At 34.3% G+C, this 25,183-nt stretch overlaps 1 protein-coding gene across 2 annotated transcripts in view; it reads left to right on the top strand.

The window, feature by feature from the left end:
• Nucleotides 1–25,183, top strand: part of RALBP1 (ralA binding protein 1) — a 49,799-nt gene that overhangs the window by 9,334 nt on the left and 15,282 nt on the right. For both annotated transcript variants that reach the window (XM_006920078.3, XM_015595761.2), the window contains exons 2-3: nt 21,126–21,416; nt 21,999–22,457. In XM_006920078.3, the coding sequence (XP_006920140.1) occupies nt 21,173–21,416; nt 21,999–22,457 (703 nt within the window). In that variant the 5' untranslated portion in view covers nt 21,126–21,172. The remainder of the gene's footprint in view (nt 1–21,125; nt 21,417–21,998; nt 22,458–25,183) is intronic.

The raw sequence follows: 25,183 nt of genomic DNA on the forward strand, positions 1-25,183 counted from the left end.
AGGAATGCCATTTTGTTTAATCCTGACAACAATATTGATGTCAGTATTCTGATTTACGGATAAGGAAGCCCAGTCTATGAAAGATGATGGTGCTTAATTAAAACCCACAGCTATATCACAGGCAGAGCTAAGATTTGAACCCAGACCATCCATCCATCTAGAGCCTGTAAACCTCCCATTTACCAGACTTTCTTTCTCCATCAGGATATTGCTCAGTTTCTTTACAGAGGGATGGTGGCCTGGGTGAGACAAATAATGTGATTGTGTTTTCCTTAGCCATTAAAGATCTACTGAAGGTTTAACAACTTAATATTTTCTTGTGTATTCTTTCAGAGATGTTTTATACACATATGAGCAAAGATGTATATGTAAACGTGTACACATTCTGTTCTAAATGGTGATAATGTACTACGTGGAGAAGGGAATATTTGTTGAGCACTGTGTACCAGGCACTAGGCCTGTTTCTTTATATTTGAGTGAAGTCCTTCAAACTGATCACTTTGAAAAGTTGCACAGATATTAAAATACAAAGCTTTTGCATAAAAGATTATTGAAAAAAAAATACTAGTAAAACTCACTTGGAATTGCTTTCAGAATTGATACCATGATGTAATGAAGCATGGTGGTTCATTATCAACTGAAGGTTAGATGATCTCAAAATCACTAAAAATCGAGAGCCAGATATTGTGACAGGTTGAAGATAAAACTGCATACCATTGCCATTGTTTAAAAATGAGGTGTGTTTTTCAATTATAAAAACAATGTTTTTGGGGAGTGGCTCCATAGTGTAGTGGTTAGCACATCTGCTTTACATGCAGAAGGTCCTAGGTTCGCACCCCTGGTGGAGCCACTGACCATTCGTCAGGTGCTCCATGCCCCGGATACGCCGCATTCCTCGAGTGTGCCAGGGGTGCCAGGCCCTGGGTGCACGCAGCGAGCGCGTGGGGGGAGTCATCCCACCTTCAGAGATCCAGTTCTTAAGGGGAGATGGCAACATCCGTAGGTCAGGGGTGCAAGTGGAGGGGGGAGAATTAAAGGGCGGGGGTGGGGGGGAGAAAGCAATGTTTTTGTAAAGCTAGGACTTTTTCCAGCTCTTTATAAATCAAGATCTTTCACCAACCTGCTAGTGATAGGTGCCACTAGATAAATATATTTGGATAAGGAACTACTATCTTGAGAAAAAAAGGGTGGGAGAGATGAAATAAAAAAGCTCCCCTCTCCCTTACCAGTAAGAAAGCTTTTAAAGGAAAATTCATAAATTAAAGCTGTTATTTTAAGATGTTAGCAATTTGTACTTCCTTCTAAAGTAGTAATAGTGAATCAAGAACTTTGACTTTCTGCTTGGGAAAATTATGGGAAAAGAAAGTACAAATATAAAACTGAAGAAAAAGCTCACCGAAGTCCATTTTGTTATCCCACTGTTATGGTAACAAATAATTGAAAAGCAGCAGATAGCATTCTAAGGTTTTCAGCTAAGTTTAGCATTTTAAGAAAATGAGCATATTATGACATTAGATTTTTCTTCAAGTTTTCCTTAGGTTACCTTTTTTTTTTTTTTTTAATTAAGACTATTGGCGGGGGGCATTTTTAGGTTCACAGCAAAATTGAGCAGAAGATAACAGAGATTTCCCATCTATTCCCCGCCCCCACATACGCATAGACTCCCACATCATTCCCCCACCACAGTGGTACATTTGCTACTCAAATTGAATCTACATTGACACACCACAGTCACCCAAAGTCCAGAGTCTACATTACAATTCACTCTTGGTATTGTACATTGTACAGGTTTGGTCAAATGTATAATGAAATGTATTCATCATATGGTATCATACAGAGTGTTTTCAATGCCTTAAAAATCCTTCGTGCTCTACCTGTTCATCCCTCCCTCAAACCCTGGGAACCACTGATCTTTTAACTGTTTCCAAAGTTTAGCTTTTTCCAGAATATTATATAGCTGGAATTATACAATATGTAGCGTTTTTAGATTGACTTCTTTCACTTAGTAATATACATTTAAGGTTTCTCCATGTCTTTTATTAGCTCGATAGCTCATTTCTTTTTCGTGCTGAATAATACTCCATTGTCTAGAAGTACCGCAGTTTAGCCATTCACCTACCAAGGGACATCTTGGTTGCTTCCAAGTTTTGGCAATTATGAATAAACATAATATGTAAATTAACTGCTGTCAACATCCATGTGCAGGTTTTTGTATGTACATAAGTTCTCAAGTCATTTGGATAAATACCAAAACGCCAAGGAAAGTGATTATTGGATCATATGGAAAGAGTATGTTTAGTTCTGCCAGAAACAACCAAACTGTCTAAAGTGGTTTGCATTGCTACGAGCACTGAATGATAGTCCCTATTGCTCCACATTCTTATCAGTGTTCAGTGTTGTCCGTGTTTTGGATTTTGGCCATTCTAATATTTGTGTAGTGGTATCTCATTTTTTTAGGTCTGTTTTTAAAAAAATTAAGCTATAATTGACATATAACATTAGTTTCAGCTGTACAACATAATGATTCTATATTTGTATATATGGCGAAATGATCATCACAATAGGTCTAGTTAACATGTCACCATACACTATAACAAAAAAAGTTTTTTTAAGAAAAATAATTTTAAAAAATGTAGATTTGTCTTGTCAGCTCCATCGTTGTTTTAACTTGCAATTCCCTAATGTGGAGTATCTTTAAAATTTTTTCATTGATAACTTTTTAAATTCTGTTTCTCATTATTCAATTACAGCTGACATTCTGTGTTATATTAGTTTCAAGTGTACAGCATAGTGCTTAAACATTTATATAACTTATAAAGTGATCCCTCCTATAAGTCTAGTACCACCTGACACCTTAGTTATTACAATATTATTGACTGTATTTCCTATGCTGTATTTTACATTCCCATGACTGTTTTATAATTGCCAATTTGTACTTAATCCCTTCACCTTCTTCACCTAGGCTCCTAACCTCCCTGCCTCCCATCTGACAATCACCAGTTTGTTCTCTGTCTCTAAGAGTCTGTTTTCATTTTGTTCGTTCATTTATTTTGTTCCTTAGATTCCACATATAAGTAGAAACCACATAGTTTTTGTCTTTCTCTAACTTATTTTACTATGCATAATACCCTCTGGGTCCATTCATGTCGCAAATAGTAAGATTTCATTTTTTTTTTTTAATGGCTGAGTAATATTACATTGTATATATGTACCACTTATTTATCCAGTCGTCTGTCGATGGACACTTGGGTTGCTTCCATATTTTGGCTATCGTAAATAGCACTGCAGTGAACATAGTGGTGCATGTATCTTTTTGAGCTAGTGTTTTGGTTTTCTTTGGATAAATATTCAGAAATGCAATTGCTGGGTCATAAGGTAGTTGAGGAACCTCTTTACTATTTTCCATAGTGGCTGTACCAATTTGCAGTCTCACCAACAATGCACAAGGGTTCCCTTGTCTCCACACCCTTGCCAATGTTTGTTTTTTGATTTGTTGATGGTAGAAATTCTGACAGGTGTGAGGTGATATCTCATTGTGGTTTTACTTTGCAATTCTCTGATGATTAGTGACATTGAGCATCTTTTCATCTATCTATCGATGATCTGTCTTCTTTGCAGAACTGCCTATACAGGTCCTCTGTCCATTTTTTAATTGGATTTTTGTTGTTGAGTCGTATGAGTTTTTTTTTAAATAAATTTTGGATATTAACCCCTTATCAGATGTATCATTGGTGACTATCTTCTCCCATTTAGTAGTTTGTCTTTTTGTTGATAGTTTCCTTTCCTTATTTTTTGTTTTCCTTGCCCAAGGAGATATATCCAAAAATACATATATTAGGAAGAATACCTTCAAAGAGTTTATTGCCTATGTTTTCTTCCAGGAGTTTTTATGATTCAAGACTTATATTTAAGTCTTTAATCCATTTTGAGTTTATTCCTGTATATGGTGTAAGAAAGTGGTCCAGTTTCATTTTTTTGCATGTATCTGTCTAGTTTTCCCAGTACCACTTATTGAAGAGACTGTCTTTACTCCCATTGTATATCATTGCCTCCTTTGTCATAGATTAATTGACCATATAAGTGTGGGTTTATTTTTGGGCTCTCTATTCTGTGCCATTGATCTATGTGTCTGTTTTTATACCAGTACTCTGCTATTTTGATTACTGTAGCCTTGTACTATAGTTTGATATCAGCATGAGGCCTCCAACTTTGTTCTTCTTTCTCAAGATTGGTACAGCTATTTGGGGTCTTCTGTGGTTCCATATAAATTTTAGGATTGTTTTAGTTTTGTGGAAAATGTCACTGGTATTTTGATAGGGATTGTATTAAATCTGTAGAGTGCTTGGTTAGTATGGACATTTTAACCCATTTTCCATTTGCCCCAAGAGTACTTGCCAGTGGCTCTTGCAGCTGCAGCATTTACCCTGAGATAACCTGCGGATCACATTTCTAACCTTAGCCCTAAATAAAGTGACCGAATACAAAATTAACATTCAAAATTCGGTTATATTTTTATATACAAATAACAAACTATCAGAAAAAAAAATTAAGACAACAATCCCATTTATAATTGCATCAAAAACAATAAAATACCTAGGAATAAATTTAACCAAGGAGGTAAAAGACCTATACTCAAAAAAGTTATAAGACACTGAAGAAAAAAAACTGAAGAAGATACAAATAAATGGAAACATATACTGTGCTCATGGATAAGAAAAATTAACCATTAACCCATTTCCTATTTAGGAATGAAAGTGCAGTTTCCTGCCAGCATTAATTTTTTTTGTTGTTGTTGGGAGCAGTGTTTATTTCAGGGGCCAAGTAAACCGGGGTACAGGTCCCTGTCCAATTAGCTGGGAGACAGAGATATGAATTGGTTCCACAAAGAAAGAATATACCTGGGGTTCTAAGGCAAAAACTCAGTAGTGAAAAGGTGATCATTCTGCCTTTTGCTGTTTTCAGATGCATTAATTTAATTTTACATAAACACGCTCTTTGAGGATGAAGCAAATCTGATTGGTTTTCAATATGAAAACAAAATCTAAAAACTGTTCTTGGAGTTATTTCTAAAAAAAACTTGTCTCTAATCCTAATGTAACAGAAATGTATACATAAATTGGATTCATCGAATGAATCTTCGGCTAACAAATATTTGAAAACAATGTTAACATCACGCATAGGAATACTGTGTTTTCTAGGATTTGACATTTATGGAGATCAAGAATTACTATATTTTGTAAATGGAAATATCACTACTAAAAACAGAATGCTATAAACAGTAATGTTATTTGTTTCCAAAGACTGTTGACACACTAGAGTGATGTGAAAATAAAAATAAAAGCGAGCTATTTCCTGGCAAAGTTTACTGAATTCATTTATCAGTTCTAATAGGTTTTTGATGGACTCTTTAGGGATCTCTATTTATGGTATTATGTCATCTGTGAATAATGACAGTTTCACTTCCTTTTCAATTCGGATGCCTTTTATTCCTTTTTCTTGTTTGATTGCTGTGGCTAGGACTTCCAAAACTATGTTGAATAAAAGTGGTTAAAATGGACAGCCTTGTCTTATTCCTGATCTTAAGGAAAACGCTTTTAGCTTTTCCCTGTTGAATATGATGTTAACTGTGGCTTTGTCATATATGGCCTTAATTATTTTGAGGTATGTTCCCTTTCTTCCCACTTTTCCATGTGTTCTCTCTCTTCCTACTTTGCCAAGAGTTTTTATCATAAATGATTGCTGAATTTTGTTGAAGGCTTTTTCTGCAGCTATTGCTATAATCATAAATTTTTACCTTTCACTTTGTTAATGTATATCATATTAATTGATTTGCAGATATCGAACCATCCTGCATCCCAAGGATAAATCCCACTTGATCATGGTGTATGAGCTTTTTAATGTATTGCTGAATTTGATTTGCTAATGTTTCATTGAGGATTTTTGCATCTATGTTTATAAGGGATATTGGGAGCCTTCCCTCCTCCTGAAATTTTTGGAATACTTTGAGAAGGATAGGTGTTAATTCTTTGAATGTTTGGTAAAGTTAACCTGGGAAGCCATTGAATCCAGGACTTCTGTTTGTTCGAAGTCTTTTGATGACTGATTAGATTTTGTTAGCAGTTATCGGTCTGTTCAAATTTTGTTTTTTCTTTATTCATTCTTGGAAGGTCATATGTTTCTAGGACTTTATTCTTTTTTTCCAGATTGTCCAAATTTGTTGGCATATAATTGTAGTACTTTCTTATAATCCTTTGTATTCCTGTGGAGTCAGTTGTCACTTCTCTTTCATTTCTGATTTTACTTATTTGGGTCTTCTCTTTTTTTCTTGATGAGTTTTGTTAAAGGCTTACCAGTTTTGTTTATCTTTTCAAAAACCAACTCTTGGTTTCATTGATTTTTTTGTACTTAAAAAAAAAAAGATTTCATTTATTTCTGTTCTGATCTATTTTATTTCCTTCCTTCTCCTTTTGGGCTTCCGCCCCCACCCCACCCCTAGTTTCTTTAGGTGTAAAGTTAGGTGATTCATTTGAAATTGTTCTTGTTTCTTGATGTAGGTCTCTATTTCTATGAATGCCCCTCTCAGAACTGCTTTTGCTGTGTCCCACATATTTGAGTCATGTTTTCATTTTTATTTGTCTCAAGATGTCTTTAGATTTCTTCCTTGATCTCATTGTTAACCCACTCATTGTTTAGTAGCATGTTATTTAACCTCCATGTGTTTGTATGTTTTTCAGTTTTTTTTGTAACTTCTAGTTTCATACCATTGTGGTTAGAGAAGAATGCTTGATATGATTTTAATCTTTTTAAATTTATTGAGACTTGTTTTGTGGCCTAACATGTGGCCCAGCCTGGAAAATGTTCTATGTGTGCTTGAAAAGAATGTTTATTCTGCTGCTTTAGGTGAAATGCTCTAAAAATATTAATTAAATCCATCTGGTTGGTCCTGTGTGTCAATTAAGGCCACTGTGTTTCCTTGTTAATTTTGTCTGAATGATCTATCCATTCATGTCAATGGTGTGTTAAAGTGCCCTACAGTTACTGTATTACTGTCGATATCTGTCTTTATGTCTGCTAGCATTTGTATTATGTACTTAGGAGCTCCTACATTGGGTATGTAAATGTTTATAAAGGTTCTCTACTGTTGGATTTATCCCTTTATCATTATGTAATGTCCTTCTTTATAACCTTTGTTTTAAAGTCTGTTTTATCTGACATAAGTATTACTTAGTACTCCAGCTTTTTTTGTTTTCATTTGCATGAAATATCCTTTTCCATCTCTTTACTTTGAGTCTATGGGTGTCTTTTGATCTGAAGTGAGTCTTTTGTAGACAGCATGTGTATGGGTCTTGTTATCGATTCTTCTTATCCATTCAGCCATTCTCTGACTTTTGACTGGACCATTTAATCCATTTACATTTAAAGTGATTGATAGTCATTGCCATTTTATTATTCACATTTATGTTGGGTTTTTTGGTGTTTGTTTTTTGTTTTTTTTGTCTTCTTAAAGAAGTCCCTTTAACATTTCTTGTAATACTGGCTTGGTGGCCATGAATTCCTTTAGTTTTTTCTTGTTTGGGAAGCCTTTTACCTCTCCTTTAATTCTAAATGATAGCTTTGGTGGGTAGAGTAGTCTTGGCTGTAGGTCCTTACTTTTCATCATTTTGAATATTTCATGCCAGTCCCTTCTGGCCTGCAAAGTTTCTGTTGAGAAATCAGCTGACAGTCTTAATGGAGCTCCGTTGTAAGTAGCTAGCTGCCTCCCTCTTGCTGCTTTTAATATTCTCTTTTTGAATTTAACCTTTGGCATTTTAATTATGATGTATCTTGGCGTAGGCCTCTTTGGATTCATCTTGTTTGGGACTCTCTGTGCTTCCTGGGATTGTATGTCTATTTTCTTTCTCAGAATAGGAAAGTTTTCAGTCATTATTTCTTGAAATAACTTTTCAGTTTCTTGGTCTCTTTCTTCTCCTTCTAATATTCCTATGATGCAAATGTTGGTACACTTGATGTTGTCTCAGAGATCAAACTAGCCTCATTAAAAAAAATTTTTTTTTCTGGTTTGATTGGTGTTTTCTACTGTCTTGTCTTCTAAATTGCTGACTTGATCCTCTGCTTCATCTAATCTGCTGTTGATTCCTTCTAATGTATTCTTTGTTTCTTTTATTTTATAATTAAGATACCAGCTAATATTGATTGAATGCTTATTCAGTGCTAAGCATTTTATTTTATTTTTGTTCTCATCAAATTTCTGCAAAAGCATGTTTATTTTTTAATTTTTATTTTTATTAAGTTTATTGGAAAACATTGGTTTACAAAATTATGTAGGTTTCAAGTGTACAGTTCAATGCATCATATGTATACTGCATTGTGTGTTCACCACACAAAGTTAAATTTCCTTCTTTCACTATACCCGTATTCCTCCTGTTCCATCTTTTCTTCTGGTAACTACTAAACTGTTGTCTGTGTCCATGAGCCTCTTTCTTGCTCGTTTGTTGCTTTCAGTTTTATATCCCACATATGAGTGAAATCATGTTTCTCAACTTTTTCTGTCTGACTTATCTTGCTTAGCACGATAATCTCAAGATCTATCCATGTTGTCATAAATGGCAGTATTTCATCTTTACTTATGGCTGAGTAATATTCTATTGTATATACATATCACATGTTCTTTACCTAGTCATCTCTCAAAGGGCACTTCGGTTGTTTCCATGTCTTGGCCACCGTGAATAATGCTGCAGTGAACATTGGAGTTCATATATCTTTACAGATAAATGTTTTTAAATTTTTGGGTACATACCCACAATAGAGATTGCTGGCTCATATGATAATTCTGTTCTTAATTTTCTGGGGGCCCTCCATACTGCTTTCCATAGTGCCATACAAATATGTTTTTTTATTTCAAGTATTCTTCATTTTTGACTGGTTCTTTTTTATGGTTTCTTTGTCCTTTTTAAATATTTATTATCTCTTTGTTGAAGTTCTCACTAAGCTCATCTGTTCTTCCCTTAAGTTCATCGAGCATCCTTATAACCAGTGTTTTGAATTCTGTATCTGATAGATTGCTTTCCTCCATTTTGTTTTGTTCTTTTTTGGAGTTTTGTCCTATTCTTTCATTTGGGACATGTTTCTTTATCTCTTTATGGCTGCCCATCTATGTTCGTTTCTGTATATTAGGTCGATCTGCTACATCTCAGTCTTGGCAGGGTGGCCTCATGTAGTTAGTATCCTGTGGGACCCAATGGCACAGTCTCCTTAGTCACCTGAGCCGGATGCTCCAGAATATCCCTTGTGTGGGTTGTGTGTGCTCTCCTGTTATAGTCGAGTCTTGATTGCTGTTTGCATGTCAGTGGGTGGGGTCGACCCTAAGGCTGACAGGCTGTGAGGGCTGGCCACAGCCACAGTGGACGAGGTTCTGTGTGCGGGCTGACCCATGGGGCAGGACATTACCACTGTTATTTCTTCTTTGTTGATTTTTACATTGAATTTAGCTATCACAGAAATCCCAGCTTCACAAAGATACGTCATTGAAAAGAGAGTAGTGCAATCTAGTGTTGAAACTGAACTTTTAGCCAGTAGTTTGTAGTGTCTAATAGATGCTGAGTATAGTAGTCCCTCATTGTTATTTTTCCTAGCCATATGTTCCTATGATAAAGTTTAATTTATAAGTTAATAAGAAATTAACAGCAATAACAATAAAATAGGACAGTTACAACAATATATTGTTATAAACATTATGTGAATGTGGTCACTCGTTTTGAGGGATGCCTTGCTTAAGTCTTTTTATAGACTCAGTGCTTTCCTGCACAACATGTTACTGTCAAACAGAACATATTTTCTGTTTATGTTTTTCGCCTACAAATTTAATGCCTTCCATCGTAACTAAGTATCACTCACTGTGGCCATAAATTTTGCAGTTTGAGGTATGACAGCAAAACGGGCACACATTTCTTTTGTCTTCACAATTTTAAAGAAAGAGAATTTGTTCTTATTATAGATCTTAGCAACCTCAGCATACCATTTTTTTTTCTTTCCTTAAGTCATGAACTTTCACCTTTTCACTTAAAGGAAGCACTTTACAGCTTCTGTTTGGCATACCTGAATTGCCAACATCACTACTCTTATGCCCATTATTAACTAAAATAAGGGTTACTTGATTACAAGCACAATGATACTTCAGCAGTCTTCTGATAACCAAGATGGCCATTTAGTGACTAATGGGTGAGGAGCCTGTATGGTGTGGAGGTAATTTATGTCCTGAGCGGGATGTATCTACATGGCTTGAGATTTCATCACACTATTCAGAATGGTGCACAGTTTAAAACATGAATTATTTATTTCTGGAATTTTCCATTTGATATTTTCAGACCACAGTTGACCGTGAGTAACTGAAACCACAGAAAGCAAAACCACCGATAAGAGAGAGACTACTATACTCCATTTTTCTCCAATTTAAGATAACCCTATGTCTTAATACGAGTTTGCTTATGGTGTTCTGGGTACATCAGTGCATTGTTTGAGAACCATGGCCTAGATACTTTTATCCAGATTCTGTTGTAACCAATGATGTGCTTTATTTTATTTTATTTTATTTTTTCAATGGTGTGCTTTAAAAAAAATAAAGTTTATTGGTTTCCCACTAATGCCAGTTAAGTTCTGATTTAAGATTTACTTAGGAATAGATTGTGTGATTATAAAATATGGCAGGATAGAGGCCTGCCCCCGCCCCAAAGGATATACCATTTCTTTAAAAATGTTGTTTCACTGTTAAGTACTGAATGATATTTATTATGATATTTTTAATAAGACAGCTTTTATTGTTCTCTGTGTTAGAGTGACTGCTAGTGGTAGTACATTTGATTTTGTTTAAAGACAAGAGTCCAACTTGGGTTTTTTTCTGATTTTATATGCACACACACACACACATACACATATGCACATATACATATACATACATACATACGTGTGTGTATACACTCTTTGATTTGGGCAGCTGTTTATAGAACTGAATTGTATCCTTCCTAGCCTTTCACCTTGTAGGCAGATGATGGAATTGTTTCTGTTTGCTAGGTTCTATGTGTTTTGGTTGCTCATTTTCAACACCTAACATTCTAATCCTCCGAGTTTGAACTTTGAGTTTAAACAATGGACATAATCTGTGCTCTTTAGATTTCAGTCTCCTAAAATAACTTGTTAATTTTTTTTTTGTTTTCTTGTCATTAGTCATGTAATAGTTGTTGTCAGCATAAAAAGGCATTTATATTCATTATAATGAACTTTAGAACTTCAAATTTTTTATACTGATTTTACACACATGTCTTAGGCATGGTCTTATAATCAGTGACACTGAGAATGTTGGGACACTGAATGGAAAATATTAATTCATGCTGTCATTCAGTGAATTTAATTGAGTGGCATATGGGATTCTAATTAAACATTTGTTTGGCTAAGCACCTGGGGTAGGGAAAAATAAAGATAAAGTTTGATGATATATAAGAAGAGTATAGGAAATAAACAATAACTCAAATTAAGAGTAAAATCTCTATTCAAGTACAGCCCTAAACCACTGTAACAACTAAGATGGATGACAGTTGGTCAGTGGGGATATGCATGAGAACTTGTCAAGCCTGTAAATATGAATACTAATTCGCATTTACTGGGTATAGGTCATAAACTTCAAATATCTTATGGGAAGGATTTCATTATGGATGATATAAAACCCTTTAAACCTAATCTGCTTCATCTGAAGGATTATTTCCCATTTCAGTTTATAAACTTAAAATTTTTTTCTTGTATAGTAATATTCATATTTTAAGAGATCTTTTTCTCTGATTTTAAAATGAGATTTGCAATGATATTTTTGTAAGATGATTTTACTTTTTGTGTTTTAAAATTTTACAGAGTAATTTATAAGGATAGTTTAAGAAATCAAATAGTACTTGTGAGGAGTTAGTATAGCAGATCTGTGACTGCTGTCTTTAGAAAGTCCTGCTTGTAAGGTTGCCTCCTGGCTTGCAGCCGAGAATTTGACGGCTAAAGTTCCTTACGTTGTATAAAACTTTTCCTAAATGATAAGAGTTGTTCATTATGCCTAAGCTGTGTATAAAAACAGTGTGGTTTATGCTGAATACCTGCCTTTTTTCTGGGAGTCTGGAATTTTAGTACATACTAGACAGAGGGTGTCTACATGATCAGGTTCCACAAAATCCTTGGCCTCTGTGTCTAAGGAGCTGCCCAGCAGACAACACTTTACACATGTTGTTATTGTTGCTGGGAGAATTCATCTTGTTCCTGTAATTCTACTCTGAGAGCACTCTTGGAAGCTTGAACCTGGTTTTCTCTGTACTTTGCCCCATTTGCCTTTTCCTTTGCTTTTTTTGCTTTGTATTTTTTCACTGTAATAAATCTTAGCCATGAGTATGACTACATGCTGAGTTATGAGTCCTAGCAAGTCACTGATTCTAAGGGTGGTCTTGGGGACCCCTAACACAGTACTAAAAGACATACAATGGAAAATGCTATTTCCTGCCTCATTCTTGCACCCCTCTCAGTCTTAGTTCTGTTCTTTCAGCTGTTTCTTTTGGTGTTTGTTTTCTTATTTCTAAAAAAGATACTTAAATTGCTATTTTTTAAGATAATGTTTTAGACCTTATGTATTAACTAGGTATTATGGTAGGTGAGGATTTAAGTTTCTCATACCCTTTCTCCAGTTCCCTGCCTCAGTCCTCTGATATGATCATGTCGGTCACATTGTTTGATTGAATCAGTATTCGTTTTCATTATGATTGGGCAAATATTATGTGATGTTGAGTGAGGAAGTAGACTACAATTTCATTTTCTCATCTACCTTTTTCTTAGAGTTTATGGTTGTCTCATTTTTATTTGCTTTTTTACTCTATTTTTATGATAAATTTGTTCCAAAATCTCCAGTGGCTTTTTACTGCATCTTACTATTCTTTTCCACATGGTCAGATGTGTCTGTACATCTCATTGTCCTTGGGAGCTCTTCTTTCTTCAGTGTTAGTATAAACTGTGTCACATGTTGGTGACAGGCCTGGTTTTTCTGGGACTTCCTTTGCTGCTCTCCAGGATTGCATCTCAGTTCATCAGGATTCTTGAGAAAGTGTATGGGAACTACATTCCTTGTCACTGTATGTCTGAAAATGTCTGGTTAGTCCTGACCCTTTGCAGTTAACTAGTTTACCCTGTCCCTTACTCTGCAGGAATCTGTTAGTGTCATCTTTCTATCCCCTGGTGCTCTGAAACCTCATGATGAGCTCTCTTTATGGGCACCTAGTGGTCTTTTTTGACCTGGACACTCTTGTCTTTTATTTCTGAGAGTATTTCTTGCTACACCATTTGAAGAACAAGAATGTATTATACACGCAAATAATGCTTACAAAATTTGTAGCTTAATACTGGTTATTGTTCAGTATGTAATGCATTAATGAGCCAGTGTTAGATTCTCTTGTAGAGTTTTAGGTTAGAGACTTAATTTACAGATGATTTAAAAACCATAACAATGAGGAAAAGCTGCTTCTCGTGAATTTTAGCCTGATATTTATTTGTAAAGAACATTTGTAAAATACTGGATTTGTTTAACTGGTAAACTACTTAAGCAAGCTGCTGGTTTTCTGGAATAGACCTTTTTCTGTGTAGATATTATCAAGTTTAATAAACCATTAGAGTTATTCTCAAAAGCTCATTTCAGGAGACTTTGATTTAGCAATCTTTCTTTTTCCCTACCTGCATTGCTTTGTCCTTTTGCATGGCTGAGTGATTCTTGCTATGTGTGGTGATTAATACTGGTACATGAGCAGAAAAGACTTGTAAGAGCAATGTATATTCTAGTTCTTTGGAGAAAATGTTTTTAAACTTTAGTTAAGTTTGAGTCTAATTTTATGAATTTTTTTTTGCTTCACCTCATTTGTAGCTGTTGTAACTGTTATTTTGATGTGAAATATTTAATTTCAAAGGTATAATTTGTTTTCAGTCCTAAAGTAAAACTCTAGATATGTGGTTTTTTGTTTTACGCTTATAACTTAATACTTTTTGTTAGATGCTGCAGAAGTAACATTTTTTACCTCCAATTCTCTCTGGAGAGAAATTACTCGTACACGGGAATAGCCATAGGCTTTCATTTGGGAAAGATTGGAAATAGACATTTCTACTGTATTGATTTGGGGTATAGGATTTGGTGGGATGTTGATAGTCAAGGTGAGAGTAGCAACATTTGAAAAGGAAAGTCTGTATTTTTTAATGGTGCATGATTTCTATATAGCACTCATGGCTGTTTTTTCCCTTCTGAGAAATTTTATTGACATACAATTTATATTCAGTGAAATGCACTGAATATAATATGTTTTGGTAAATGTATACATACATATTGTCCACATGCCTGTCAAGATATAGTGTATAGCTATCAACCAGAAAGTTCTCTTGGGCTACTTTTTACTCAATCCCTGCCTGTTCCCCATACCCCCACAACCGCAGTTGTAAATGTTTTTGACAGATGAGTTTAGCTGTTTCAGAACTTACATATAAATAAAATCATATATTGTGTAATCTGTTGTGTTCGGGTATGCCGTCTTTTGAAATTCCAGTTTTGATGGGTGTATGAGTAGTTTGTTCCTTTAAAATAATGCTAATATTCTGTTGTATGAATATATTACAGTTTGTTTATCCAGTCTTTCTTTGATGAAAATCTAGGTGTTTCTGGTTTTTAGCTGTTATGAATAAAGTTACTCTGATCATAAGTCTTTTTGTGAATGTTTCTATTTTTTTGGGTAAATAACTCAGGAGTGGAATTGGTAGGTCATATGTGTAAGGATTTAATTGAAAGATATTGCCAAACGCTTTTCCAAAGTGGTTAAGCTTTACATTCCCACCAGCAGTGTATCCTAGTGCCCCCCCATCCTCATCAATATCAGGAATTGTCTTTCTGTTTAAATTTTAGCTATTCTAGATGGTGTCTATTGATAGTTCATTGTGGTTTTAATTTGCATTATTTTGATGTTTAGAGACGTGGAATTTTTTCATGGGCTTATTGACCAGTTCTATGTTTTCTTTTGTAAATTGCTCTTTGCCCATTTTGTTTTGGATTTTCTTTTTATTATTGAAATTTAGGAGTTCTTCATATATTCTGGATTTGTCCTTTGTCAAATATATGTATTTGACATATATATATAAAGTATATGTGACATACATATGTATATATGTGTGTGTGTGTATGGTCATTTTCTTAATAGTGTCTTTTGATGAGCAGAAGTTTGTACTTTTGATAAAGTCCAATTTGTTTTTAATTTCGTAGTTAATGCTTTCTGGTCCTTTCTAGGAAATTCTTACCCCAAGGTCTCAAAAATAAGTTTTATTTTAGAAGTTTTGCAATTTTTAGCTTTAAATATTTAGGCCTATGATTTATCATGAATTATATTTTGTGTGTGATGTGATGGAGGAGGCTGAGCTTCTCTTATTTTCCACGTGGTTATCTAGCACCACTTGTTGAAGACTTTTCCTTTCTCCCATGAATTCCTTTGGAACCTTTGTTGAAAATCAGTTGACTGTATACATGTGGGTCTCTTTCTGAATTTTCTGCTTTGTTGCACTGATCTGTCTGTCCTTACTCTAATACCATACTGTCTTTATTAGCTTTAGTAACTTTGTTCTTTTTCAAGATGGTAGGACTGTTCTAAGTTCTTTCCATTTCTAAAACTTTTAGGACCAGCTTATTAATTTCTTTCAAAAAGTTTTTTTTTCCTTATTGATATATAATTCACGTACTGTAAAATACACCCAATTGAAAGTGTGCAGTTCTTTGTATTTTGACAATTGTGCATACCTATGAAACTGCCACTACAATCATGGTATAGGACATTTTATCATCCTAAAGATTCTCTCATGCCCTTTTGCATTCACTTTTCTGGCCCAACAGCCCACTGATTGGCTTTGTTCTGGAATTCTGTATGCATGGACTCATACGATGTGTATTCTTTTGTGTCTAGATTCTTTTGCTTATTATTTTTGATACCTATGTTGTATCTATCAGCAATTTGTTTCTTTTTATTGCTGTGTAATATTCCATTATAAGGATATTTTTGTTAATTTTTTGCTTGTTGACAGATGTTTGAGTTATTTCCAGGTTTTGTCTCTTGTGAATAAAGGTACCATAAACTTTCGTTGACAAGTCTTTGTGTAGACTTACATTTTCATTTCTCTTGAGTGAATACCTGGGAGTGGAATTGTTAGGTGATATGATAAATATATATTATTTTTAAAAGAAACTGTTGAGCACTTTTCTAAAGTGGTTGTGTAATTTTAGATTCCCGCCAACAACAGATGAGAGTACCAGTTGCTCCATATCCATGCCAACACTTTATTGTCTGTGCTTTTAATTTTAGTGATTGTAGTAGGTGTATAGTGGTATTTGTTGTGGTTTTAATTTGCAATTCCCTAATGAGTAATGGTATTGAACATTGTTTTCATGTGCTTTTTGACTTTTTGTATATTTTCTTGGGTGAAGTAGCCATTCATACCTTTTGCTTATTATTTTTAAATTGAGTTGTCCTATTGATTTATAAGATTATGTAAATCTTATAAATCATATATACACACATTTTTCTGAAGAAATGAGTTCTTCGTAAATGTCAACTCTATTACAAATATTTTCATCAAAAATGTGGCTTGCCATTTAATTTTCCTAATTTAATTTTCTTTCAAAGAGTAGAAGTTTTAAATTGTGATGAAGTCTAGTTTATCAATTTGTTCTTTTATGGTTTGTGCATTTGCGTCCTAGCTCAGATTTTTTTTGCCTGTATGTCTGCTTGTGCTATCACTTAGTAAATGAGAAGAGTTCTGTAGTAATGATATTTGGAGATTCATCTCTTTCTTTAGTTCCATCAGGTTTTGTTTCATGTATTTGAAACTCTGTTATTAGGCATGTACATTTGTAGAATTGTGTCTGTTATGATTGTGGGAATATCCTTTATTTCTGACAATACTTCTTGTCTTTAAGTCTGTTTTGTTTGACATTGTAAGTCACTTCACCTTTCTTATGATATGTGTTTGTATGATATCTCTTTTCTATTCATTTGCCTTTAACCTTTCTGTGCTGTTTGGCTGGAGTAGACCATTATTGTCTAAAAGTTTTCTGTATTGAAGGGCAGTCCCTTCCTGGTCCTTTGGCTAGAATGAGTGGCTTTTGATGTTGTTATTGTTGCTGTTGATGTTGTCTTATCTGCACCCATTGGTGTTTCTGAGTTTCTGGCTTCGAGAGCTCCAAGTCTGAAATGTAGAGGCAAAAAGAAAACTCAGGGAACTCACTAGTGTGTTGTTCCTGGATCCTGAAGTCCCTAACCTGTCTGCCTTCTCTCTACCTCTCAGTCTTTTTTTTTTTTTAAATCCGATATCCAGGATTTTAGTTCTACTTACCAGAAGGAATAGAGGGATAAATATTCTTTCTTCAAATATAGACAAATTTACAGCAGTTTTCTTGCCTAGAAGAAAGAATTTCTACTTTTTGTTGTTTATTTTATTACCTTTGGCTATTTATACTTAAATTTACCGTGGACCATATGAGGCCTCTCTTTTACACTTTTGCTAAGTGAGGTTTAGGCTTGCTGTACTTCCCCAGTGCTCAAAAGAGTGTATTCTAATGCAAACACATTGTTGTTTCTAATTAAATCATCCTACCTTCAGGTTTTTTACTCCTTCATACCTGCTTTTAGCTGTTCTCCCCACCCCATCTTCCATTCCCAACTATAGGTAAATCAAATCAACAATATTTCTTTAGAATAGTTTTTGCAAGGTAATTTATTAAGCACTTTATATACAAAAGACTTTTTCATTCATCTAGTATGGAAACTGAATAATGATAATTGTGAATTAGGAAGACATGTGCACATATGCATAACTTAAAAATGCTGTGGGAACACAGGAGGAAATCTGCCTAGCATTTTGTTGTTTGTATTCTTGCCTTTACTCCTTTTAGCCCCATTTTTGTCATTTCTGGCTTTAGAATTGGTAATGACTCCCACATTAAGCCTGAACTCCTCAGCTTGGCATTCAGTTGGGAAGCCCACCTTGTCTTTCAATGTCTGCCATTGCTCCTTCATAGAAACTGTTCCAGTTAGACCAGTCTTCTTGCCATATTCATAATAAGGTCCATATTTCTGCTTGTGTCTTTAACCGTGCTGTTCACCCTGGCATAAATGTACTTACTCCCTTTTGTATGTGTGAGTATAAATAGCAGTTTAGTGGAAAGAATGTGTGTTTTGAGTCAAACAGATCCTAGTTTTACCTCTGACTTGATGTGTGACTTAGGGTATAAGTTACTTTAGTTCTCTAAGCCTTAGTTCCTGTTTGTAAACATGGAAAAACACTACTCTCACAGGTTATTTAATGTATGTGAAAGTTCCTGAAGCCACAGGAACTCAAATAAAATTTGGATTTCTTTTGTTTCCTTAGTTAAAATTTAAGGCTAAGGGCCAGATTCATTTCTTCTAATCTTTGTCTCATCAGCAGTACACAATACATTGAGGACATGGAAAAGACAATAATTAGTTTATTAAATGAACAGTGTCGTATTTAATGTTGGAGCTCACGAATTACTGGACAAAGAGACATGTGCATAGGTAATTAAAACACACATCATGGTTCATGCAGAATAGAGGTGTGTCCAGGAGATTCTGGGGATGGAAAGGAGTATCTGTGGCTTAGACTGGATAGGGCAGGCCATGAGGGAGGATTCCAGGAGTTTTATTGAAATCTATGTTACATACTATAAGGTTCACCCATTTTAAGTATATAATTCAGTGATTTTTAGTAAATTTAAGGTTCATGTAACCATTACCACAATCCAAATATAGAACAGTTTCATCATTCCAAAAAGATTCTTCGTGCCCGTTTGCAGGCTGAATATTAAAGGATGAGTATGAATTAGCCATGCAAAAATATTGGAGGAAGCGCTGGATTCCAGAGGGTGAAGACAGCAATGCAGAGTCAGAGAAGCATAAAAGAACATGGTTGGGAGTCCTATAAGCCATTTTATTCCTGTAGTGTAAAGCTGTGCTCCTTCCATGCAGCCGTTTTGCCTTCCTCAGTCTTTGGAGCTCAGTTTCCTTATCTGTAATGTGTAACTATTAATGCTGGTTGGACTCTAGCTTCCTCTAAACTCTCAAATCCTATGACTGTCAAAACTAGGATGCTTTCAATTAAAAGAAAAATACACTGTGCTTTTTTTTGTTAATGATAGCCAAAAGTCAGGGCCCATCAAGAAAAACAGAAAAATTATAGTGATGTTTATTGATCCTTTAATAGAACTTTCTCCCATTTTTATGCTTTACAAGTAATGCATACTAGGTAGAAAATTTATGCAATATAGAAAAGTAAAAAAAATTAGATTACATAATCTTAGAATTTAGGGATAATCACTATTAATGTTCTCTTGTTCTTACAGTTTTTGTGCATATATATTTAAAAATTGATGTTTTAAATAAAATTGCTTTCCCCCACATTATTAAAACATGATTTTTAATGCTGCATGATTTTTATAAGATTTAAAAAACGTGGCCTGTTCATTCTTAAAAATGATAACAAAAAGCAATCATGGACATGGCAAGGTCTATACAGAAGGGATAAAATGGAAAATAAAAAAATCTTTCCTTTCTCTTTTACCACTTCCAAGAGTTAACAGTAGTTAACTATTTCTTACATGTTTTCAGAATTTGTGTGTGGGGTGTGTGTGTGTGTGTGTGTGTGAGATTTTATATTCATTATTGAGATAGGCCATAGTTTAACTGATCTTGTCTATTGCTATTAAGATTATTTTGTTTTTGCTTTTACAGTGCTGAAATGAATATTTTCATGTATGTATTTTTGAATCCTTGCAAAAGTATATCTGAGAATTCCTGAGTCAGTACATTTGAAATTTTGATAAATATTACCAAATTGCTTTTCAAAAAAGATTGTGCTAATTTATGCTTCTCCTGTTATAGATACTCTCATGAGTCCGTGTTTGCTCATATCCTTACCAACACTGGGTATTATATACCTTAATTCTTTGCCAGTCCGATGTTAGAAAAATGGCTACTTACTGTTTTAATTCGTGTTTTAAAAGTTATAATTGTAATTTAACATTGTTTTTATACAGATATTGGTCATTTTTCTATGAACTGCATGTTCACATCCTTTGTATAGGTGTCTTGATTTGTTTATATTTTAATTGATTTGTAAGAACTCTTTGCTTTTTAAAGAAATTAGCCCTCTTTCATGATTTGCAATTTACGTTTGCTTGTCTTTTGACTTTGTTTATGGTCAGATTTATCATCCTTGTGTTTTATGGCCTATGGGTTTTTTTAAAATTGCAAAATAGTCTTAAAAGTGAGTGCAAAGAGAAACAAGTGACTCCAATAGAGTCTCAATTGAATATCATAAGAACTAATCAAAGCAACTTATGAGCACAGTACTTTGACTTGTACCCTCCACCTAAAGTAGAAAAAGAATGCAAACAAACCTTGAATAATTCATAACGTTTGTAGTGTGCATTCTAGTGAAACTATTTTGCGTGCATTTTATAATTGAGCAATTGAGGTAATTGCAGTAAAAATAAAATAGTTATTTTCAACACTTGAACTAATTGCTTGCAACATAGAACTACACTAATGATGTATAGTTGTATGAATCATTAAATATATCATTTTAACTATATTATAAATTTCAATTTTGATACCAAACTTCATGTGTAGTTACAGAAATAGTCTTTATTATTATTTATAGTTGTTTGATCATAGCTTAAAAAAAGTAATATTTTATGTTGGCTAGCAATCAGAATGAAGCTCTTTACCATGGTGAGTTCTTTTTTAAAGGAACTCTGTATTCTGAGTACTCTACTCTGACTTACATTTGGTTTTTCTCTAATACTTGAAGATCTCAGGTTTTGCAGCTCTTCGAGAACTAAAATGTATGATGCATGGAATGTAATGAGCTGATAAAATGAAAATGTCTTTTTAAAGGAGGGTAACGAAGAAATATTTTTGATTTGTAAATGTAAGATTGTTGTGTTGTGCGTTTGTGGCACTTTCGTGTTTTGATTGCAGCTATATGACTGATGCTCTTTTTTCCCCTTTGTGCAGGTGTAATGGATAGGTAACAGAGAAGCCTGTCTCGTCAGGGAGGCAGAATGACTGAGTGCTTCTTGCCCCCCACCAGCAGCCCCAGTGAACACCGCAGGGTGGAGCATGGCAGTGGTCTTACCCGAACCCCCAGCTCTGAGGAAATCAGCCCTACTAAATTTCCTGGATTGTACCGCACTGGCGAGCCCTCACCTCCCCATGACAGCCTCCATGAGCCTCCTGATATAGTGTCGGATGATGAGAAAGATTATGGGAAGAAAAAGGGAAAATTTAAGAAAAAGGAAAAAAGGAGTAAGTATCATTTTTCTCTATGCAGTCTCCAGAAGGAACTAACTAGCTAGTGACAGGAGAGTGAAGTGTGACAGAAATGACTGGAGCAGCTAAACAGCAGTGCAGTTTGTGTCATGGTTTGAAATTGACTCAAAGAGACCCAACATGAAAAATCTGAGCTAAATAAAGTAAGAGGACATTATTCAGATGATGAAAGAAAGCTTTATATTATAGAAGGATTCTTTCCATTAGCCCTCTATGTAGAGCCTTTTCTGTATATTTGTAATACTTGGTTTGCCAAAATTCCACTTAAACACATACATAAAATAAAACCAGTTTTCACCACCTGCTCTTGCAACGGTAACTGGCTTTCTGCGTGTCGCCCTCTTGTAGTCAGATGTCACTGCAACATCTCATTTTAGCTGAGAAACCCTCCCCACCCCACCCCTCCTTTTTTTTTTTTGGTCTGGGATTGGCCTTGAAGTGAAAAGCAAGGTAGCCAGTGAGTGCCAGGTGGCACTTTTTTTTTTTGTCCTGTTTTTAAAGAGCATATGGACAGTTTGACATTAAACAAACATGTAACTTCCTGCTCTTCTTTTACAGCTGAAGGCTATGCTGCCTTTCAGGAAGATAGCTCTGGAGATGAAGCTGAAAGTCCTTCCAAAATGAAGAGATCCAAGGGAATCCATGTTTTTAAGAAGCCCAGCTTTTCTAAAAAGAAAGAGAAGGATTTTAAAATAAAAGAGAAACCCAAAGAGGAAAAACATAAAGAAGAAAAGCACAAAGAAGAAAAACATAAAGAGAAGAAGTCAAAAGACTTGACAGCAGCTGATGTTGTTAAACAGTGGAAGGAAAAGAAGAAAAAGAAGAAGCCAATTCAGGAGCCAGAGGTGCCTCAGATCGATGTTCCGAATCTCAAACCCATTTTTGGAATTCCTTTGGCTGACGCAGCAGAGAGGACCATGATGTATGATGGCATTCGACTGCCGGCAGTTTTCCGTGAATGTGTAGATTATGTAGAGAAGTATGGGATGAAGTGTGAAGGCATCTACAGAGTTTCAGGTATTGGGAACATGCACTTGGTGGTTTTTAAAAATTAACTTCACTTCCATTTTTCAAAATAAGGAAAAGTATTAACTCTTGAGGAATATCGTGACATGGGTCCTAAGCCTTACTCATTTCCTTGATTCTTCCAGTTGAACAAAAATTCTTCCACAGTGTGTGTGTGTCTAGTTTGATTTTTTAAAAAATGATATCCCTTTTCATTAGGAGGATTTACATATGAGCTGATCACAGCTTGCAGCTGCTTGGAATGAGAAGTGAAGCATACGGTAGTGTCTCTTAACTTGGGTTCTCTCAGACCCTGCTTTATTCTCATCTTCTTCCCTCTGAGCAGGGGCTCAGTGCAGCAGGAGAATGCAGGGAATCTGTGTTAAGGCTGCTTCTTAGTGTTACATTTATTGACACAATCATATAATGTATTTCCTGAGTTAGCTAAGGTACATGAAATGTTATTTGCTGAAGGCCTAAATGTGAATGCTTATATCAGCCATGTGCAGCTATTACATGTATTAGTGAAATTGATTTTCCATTTTTCTTTGTTCCATATCTATGAAAATTTAAATTTCATACTTGGCAAGAATATAATTCATGTTGGGTATCTGAAATTAAGCAAAATGTGTATTATTTAAAGTAAAAAGAGTTTATTTCTTACGAAGCATTATGACTTTTTTGTTGTTACAGGACGAAAGTCCTGACTGGTGGCAGCACATGTTCCAAGTCATTACATTCCCAGAATTCAGTTTCCCGATACTAAAGATTTCATGTAATTCATTATTGGTCACACATGTTTTCATGATGAAGTAGTCACACATATTTAGAATATATAAAGAAATTAGACTTAGTTTTTACATTTAATTGCTTCATACACATTTTTAGAAGGTAGATTTGATGTTTAAGTTTTGTTGAGAAAGGGCAGGCATTTTTGATAATCAGAGAAATCTTTACATAATTCCATAGATAACATGTCATCATTTAAGAGTATTTTGGCTAAAATGCTATTTTATAGAAAATAAACAAATATGAAACTATTTGAATTTATAACTCCTTGCTAACATGACTTTTAAGACTAATTTATGATGAACTGATTTTTAAAGATTTAGACAGTACTAATATAAGCTGTTTCTCTTACATAATTTTGATAAGCATGAAGAAATTTTAGGTGTAAATTTCTAAAGAGTTTCTACAGCTTTCTTCAAAAAATTCTTTTGTTTTTGACCTCTTTTTAATGTTTGTATTCTTTTGGAGAGCCAAAGTTGCAGAACTCCTCTTTGTGTCAAAGCATTCAAACTGATCATTAAATTAACTCCTGGAGGTTGAGCTCCTGCTTTAATCAATTTTTTATTTTATTTTTTTAAGCTCCGGCAGTATGCCGTATTCAGCATGCTACGGACTACAGAGTTTGTGGTTGTGACTTTTCTTTTTGAATGCTAATAGTATTGTTTTCTACTGGAAAGTTTTGATTCTCACTTGTGCATATATAAGTTCTAGTTTTAAAACTAATATATCATTTTGCATATGCTCTTTCTCCACCTGGATATTGTATTTGAAGTGTCCAGTTTTTGAAGGGAAATCATTTTGATAGCACCATATATTCTCATTGTTCATTTGTGCAATTTTCTAGGTAGGCATTGTTGGGGAAAAATTAGGTATGTATAAAATATATACGAGAGAGGTCTTTGCCAAGAATTTCAACTAAAGTTATCACCATGTTTCACTCATGTTGTCATAATATGAAAATGGGAATTATTTTCTAACTTTTCTGTCTCAAAGATTATATAAAAATAAGATCATGTTATTTTTATATTTGGAGTTATTGATTTTGTTTTGTCAGTGCTGGATGAATACAAATTTATTGTAATGCCATTGAAAGGTCTTACATAAAATAATGCTGAAGCCCAGAGAGGTAAGCATTGTTGATTGTAAGATGCTATTCAGATTGGATGACACTTGAGTATTCAGTTACCATTACAGGATTAACCATTATAGTCTCTCAGCCTTAAGTTGTAGCTTGTTTTCAAATAATTGGCCTAAAGTTTTAATTATTGAAAACAACAGAAAGCTCCCTTGTACTCTTAAGAGCAGTCATTGTCACTGAATTATGTCATTTAAATGCAGATTGGACTAGAGACTTAAAAGCATAATGTTTGAAAAACATTCATTTTTTGTATGTTTCTGTCCAGTAAAAAAAAAAAAAAAAAATTCGATTTTAGAAACCCAAATTTCACTTTTTTTTGTTGCAGCTCCGTTCCAGGTTACCAAAACATGTAAAGAATTCAAACTTAAAAATGGAAATTAAATGGAGATTATTTAATAGAGAACAATTTCAACAAATTTGTTTAGATAGTGAACTCACCTTTTGCATTTGAGTTACAATTTTTACTTGTAAAAAAAGTAATTACCTACAACTTTTTGGAACATGTTTATGTATACCGAATTGCATTTTATGTTGTCAGTCTTGTGACTAGTTAGAAAAAGCAGTTGGCCGCCTGTGTAGAGCAAGACTTATGCTTAGGTTGTAGTTTAGTTTTTGCCTGAATTTTGACTTATCTTTAAATTAAAAACAGTTGTGAGTCAATTGGCATATTTTCTTAATATGTTTGTGGTTGCTATGACTTTTGTTCTTAATATTGAGTTTTTCCATTTTCATTTAGCTTTTGGTTAAATTCACCCTCAAAATGTAGTCTTTTTTATTTCGTTTACAGAGGAATTACGTGAACCTTGTGCAG

The sequence above is a fragment of the Pteropus alecto genome, unplaced genomic scaffold (genome assembly GCF_000325575.1).
Source record: "Pteropus alecto unplaced genomic scaffold, ASM32557v1 scaffold146, whole genome shotgun sequence".
Classification (NCBI taxonomy): domain Eukaryota; kingdom Metazoa; phylum Chordata; class Mammalia; order Chiroptera; family Pteropodidae; genus Pteropus; species Pteropus alecto.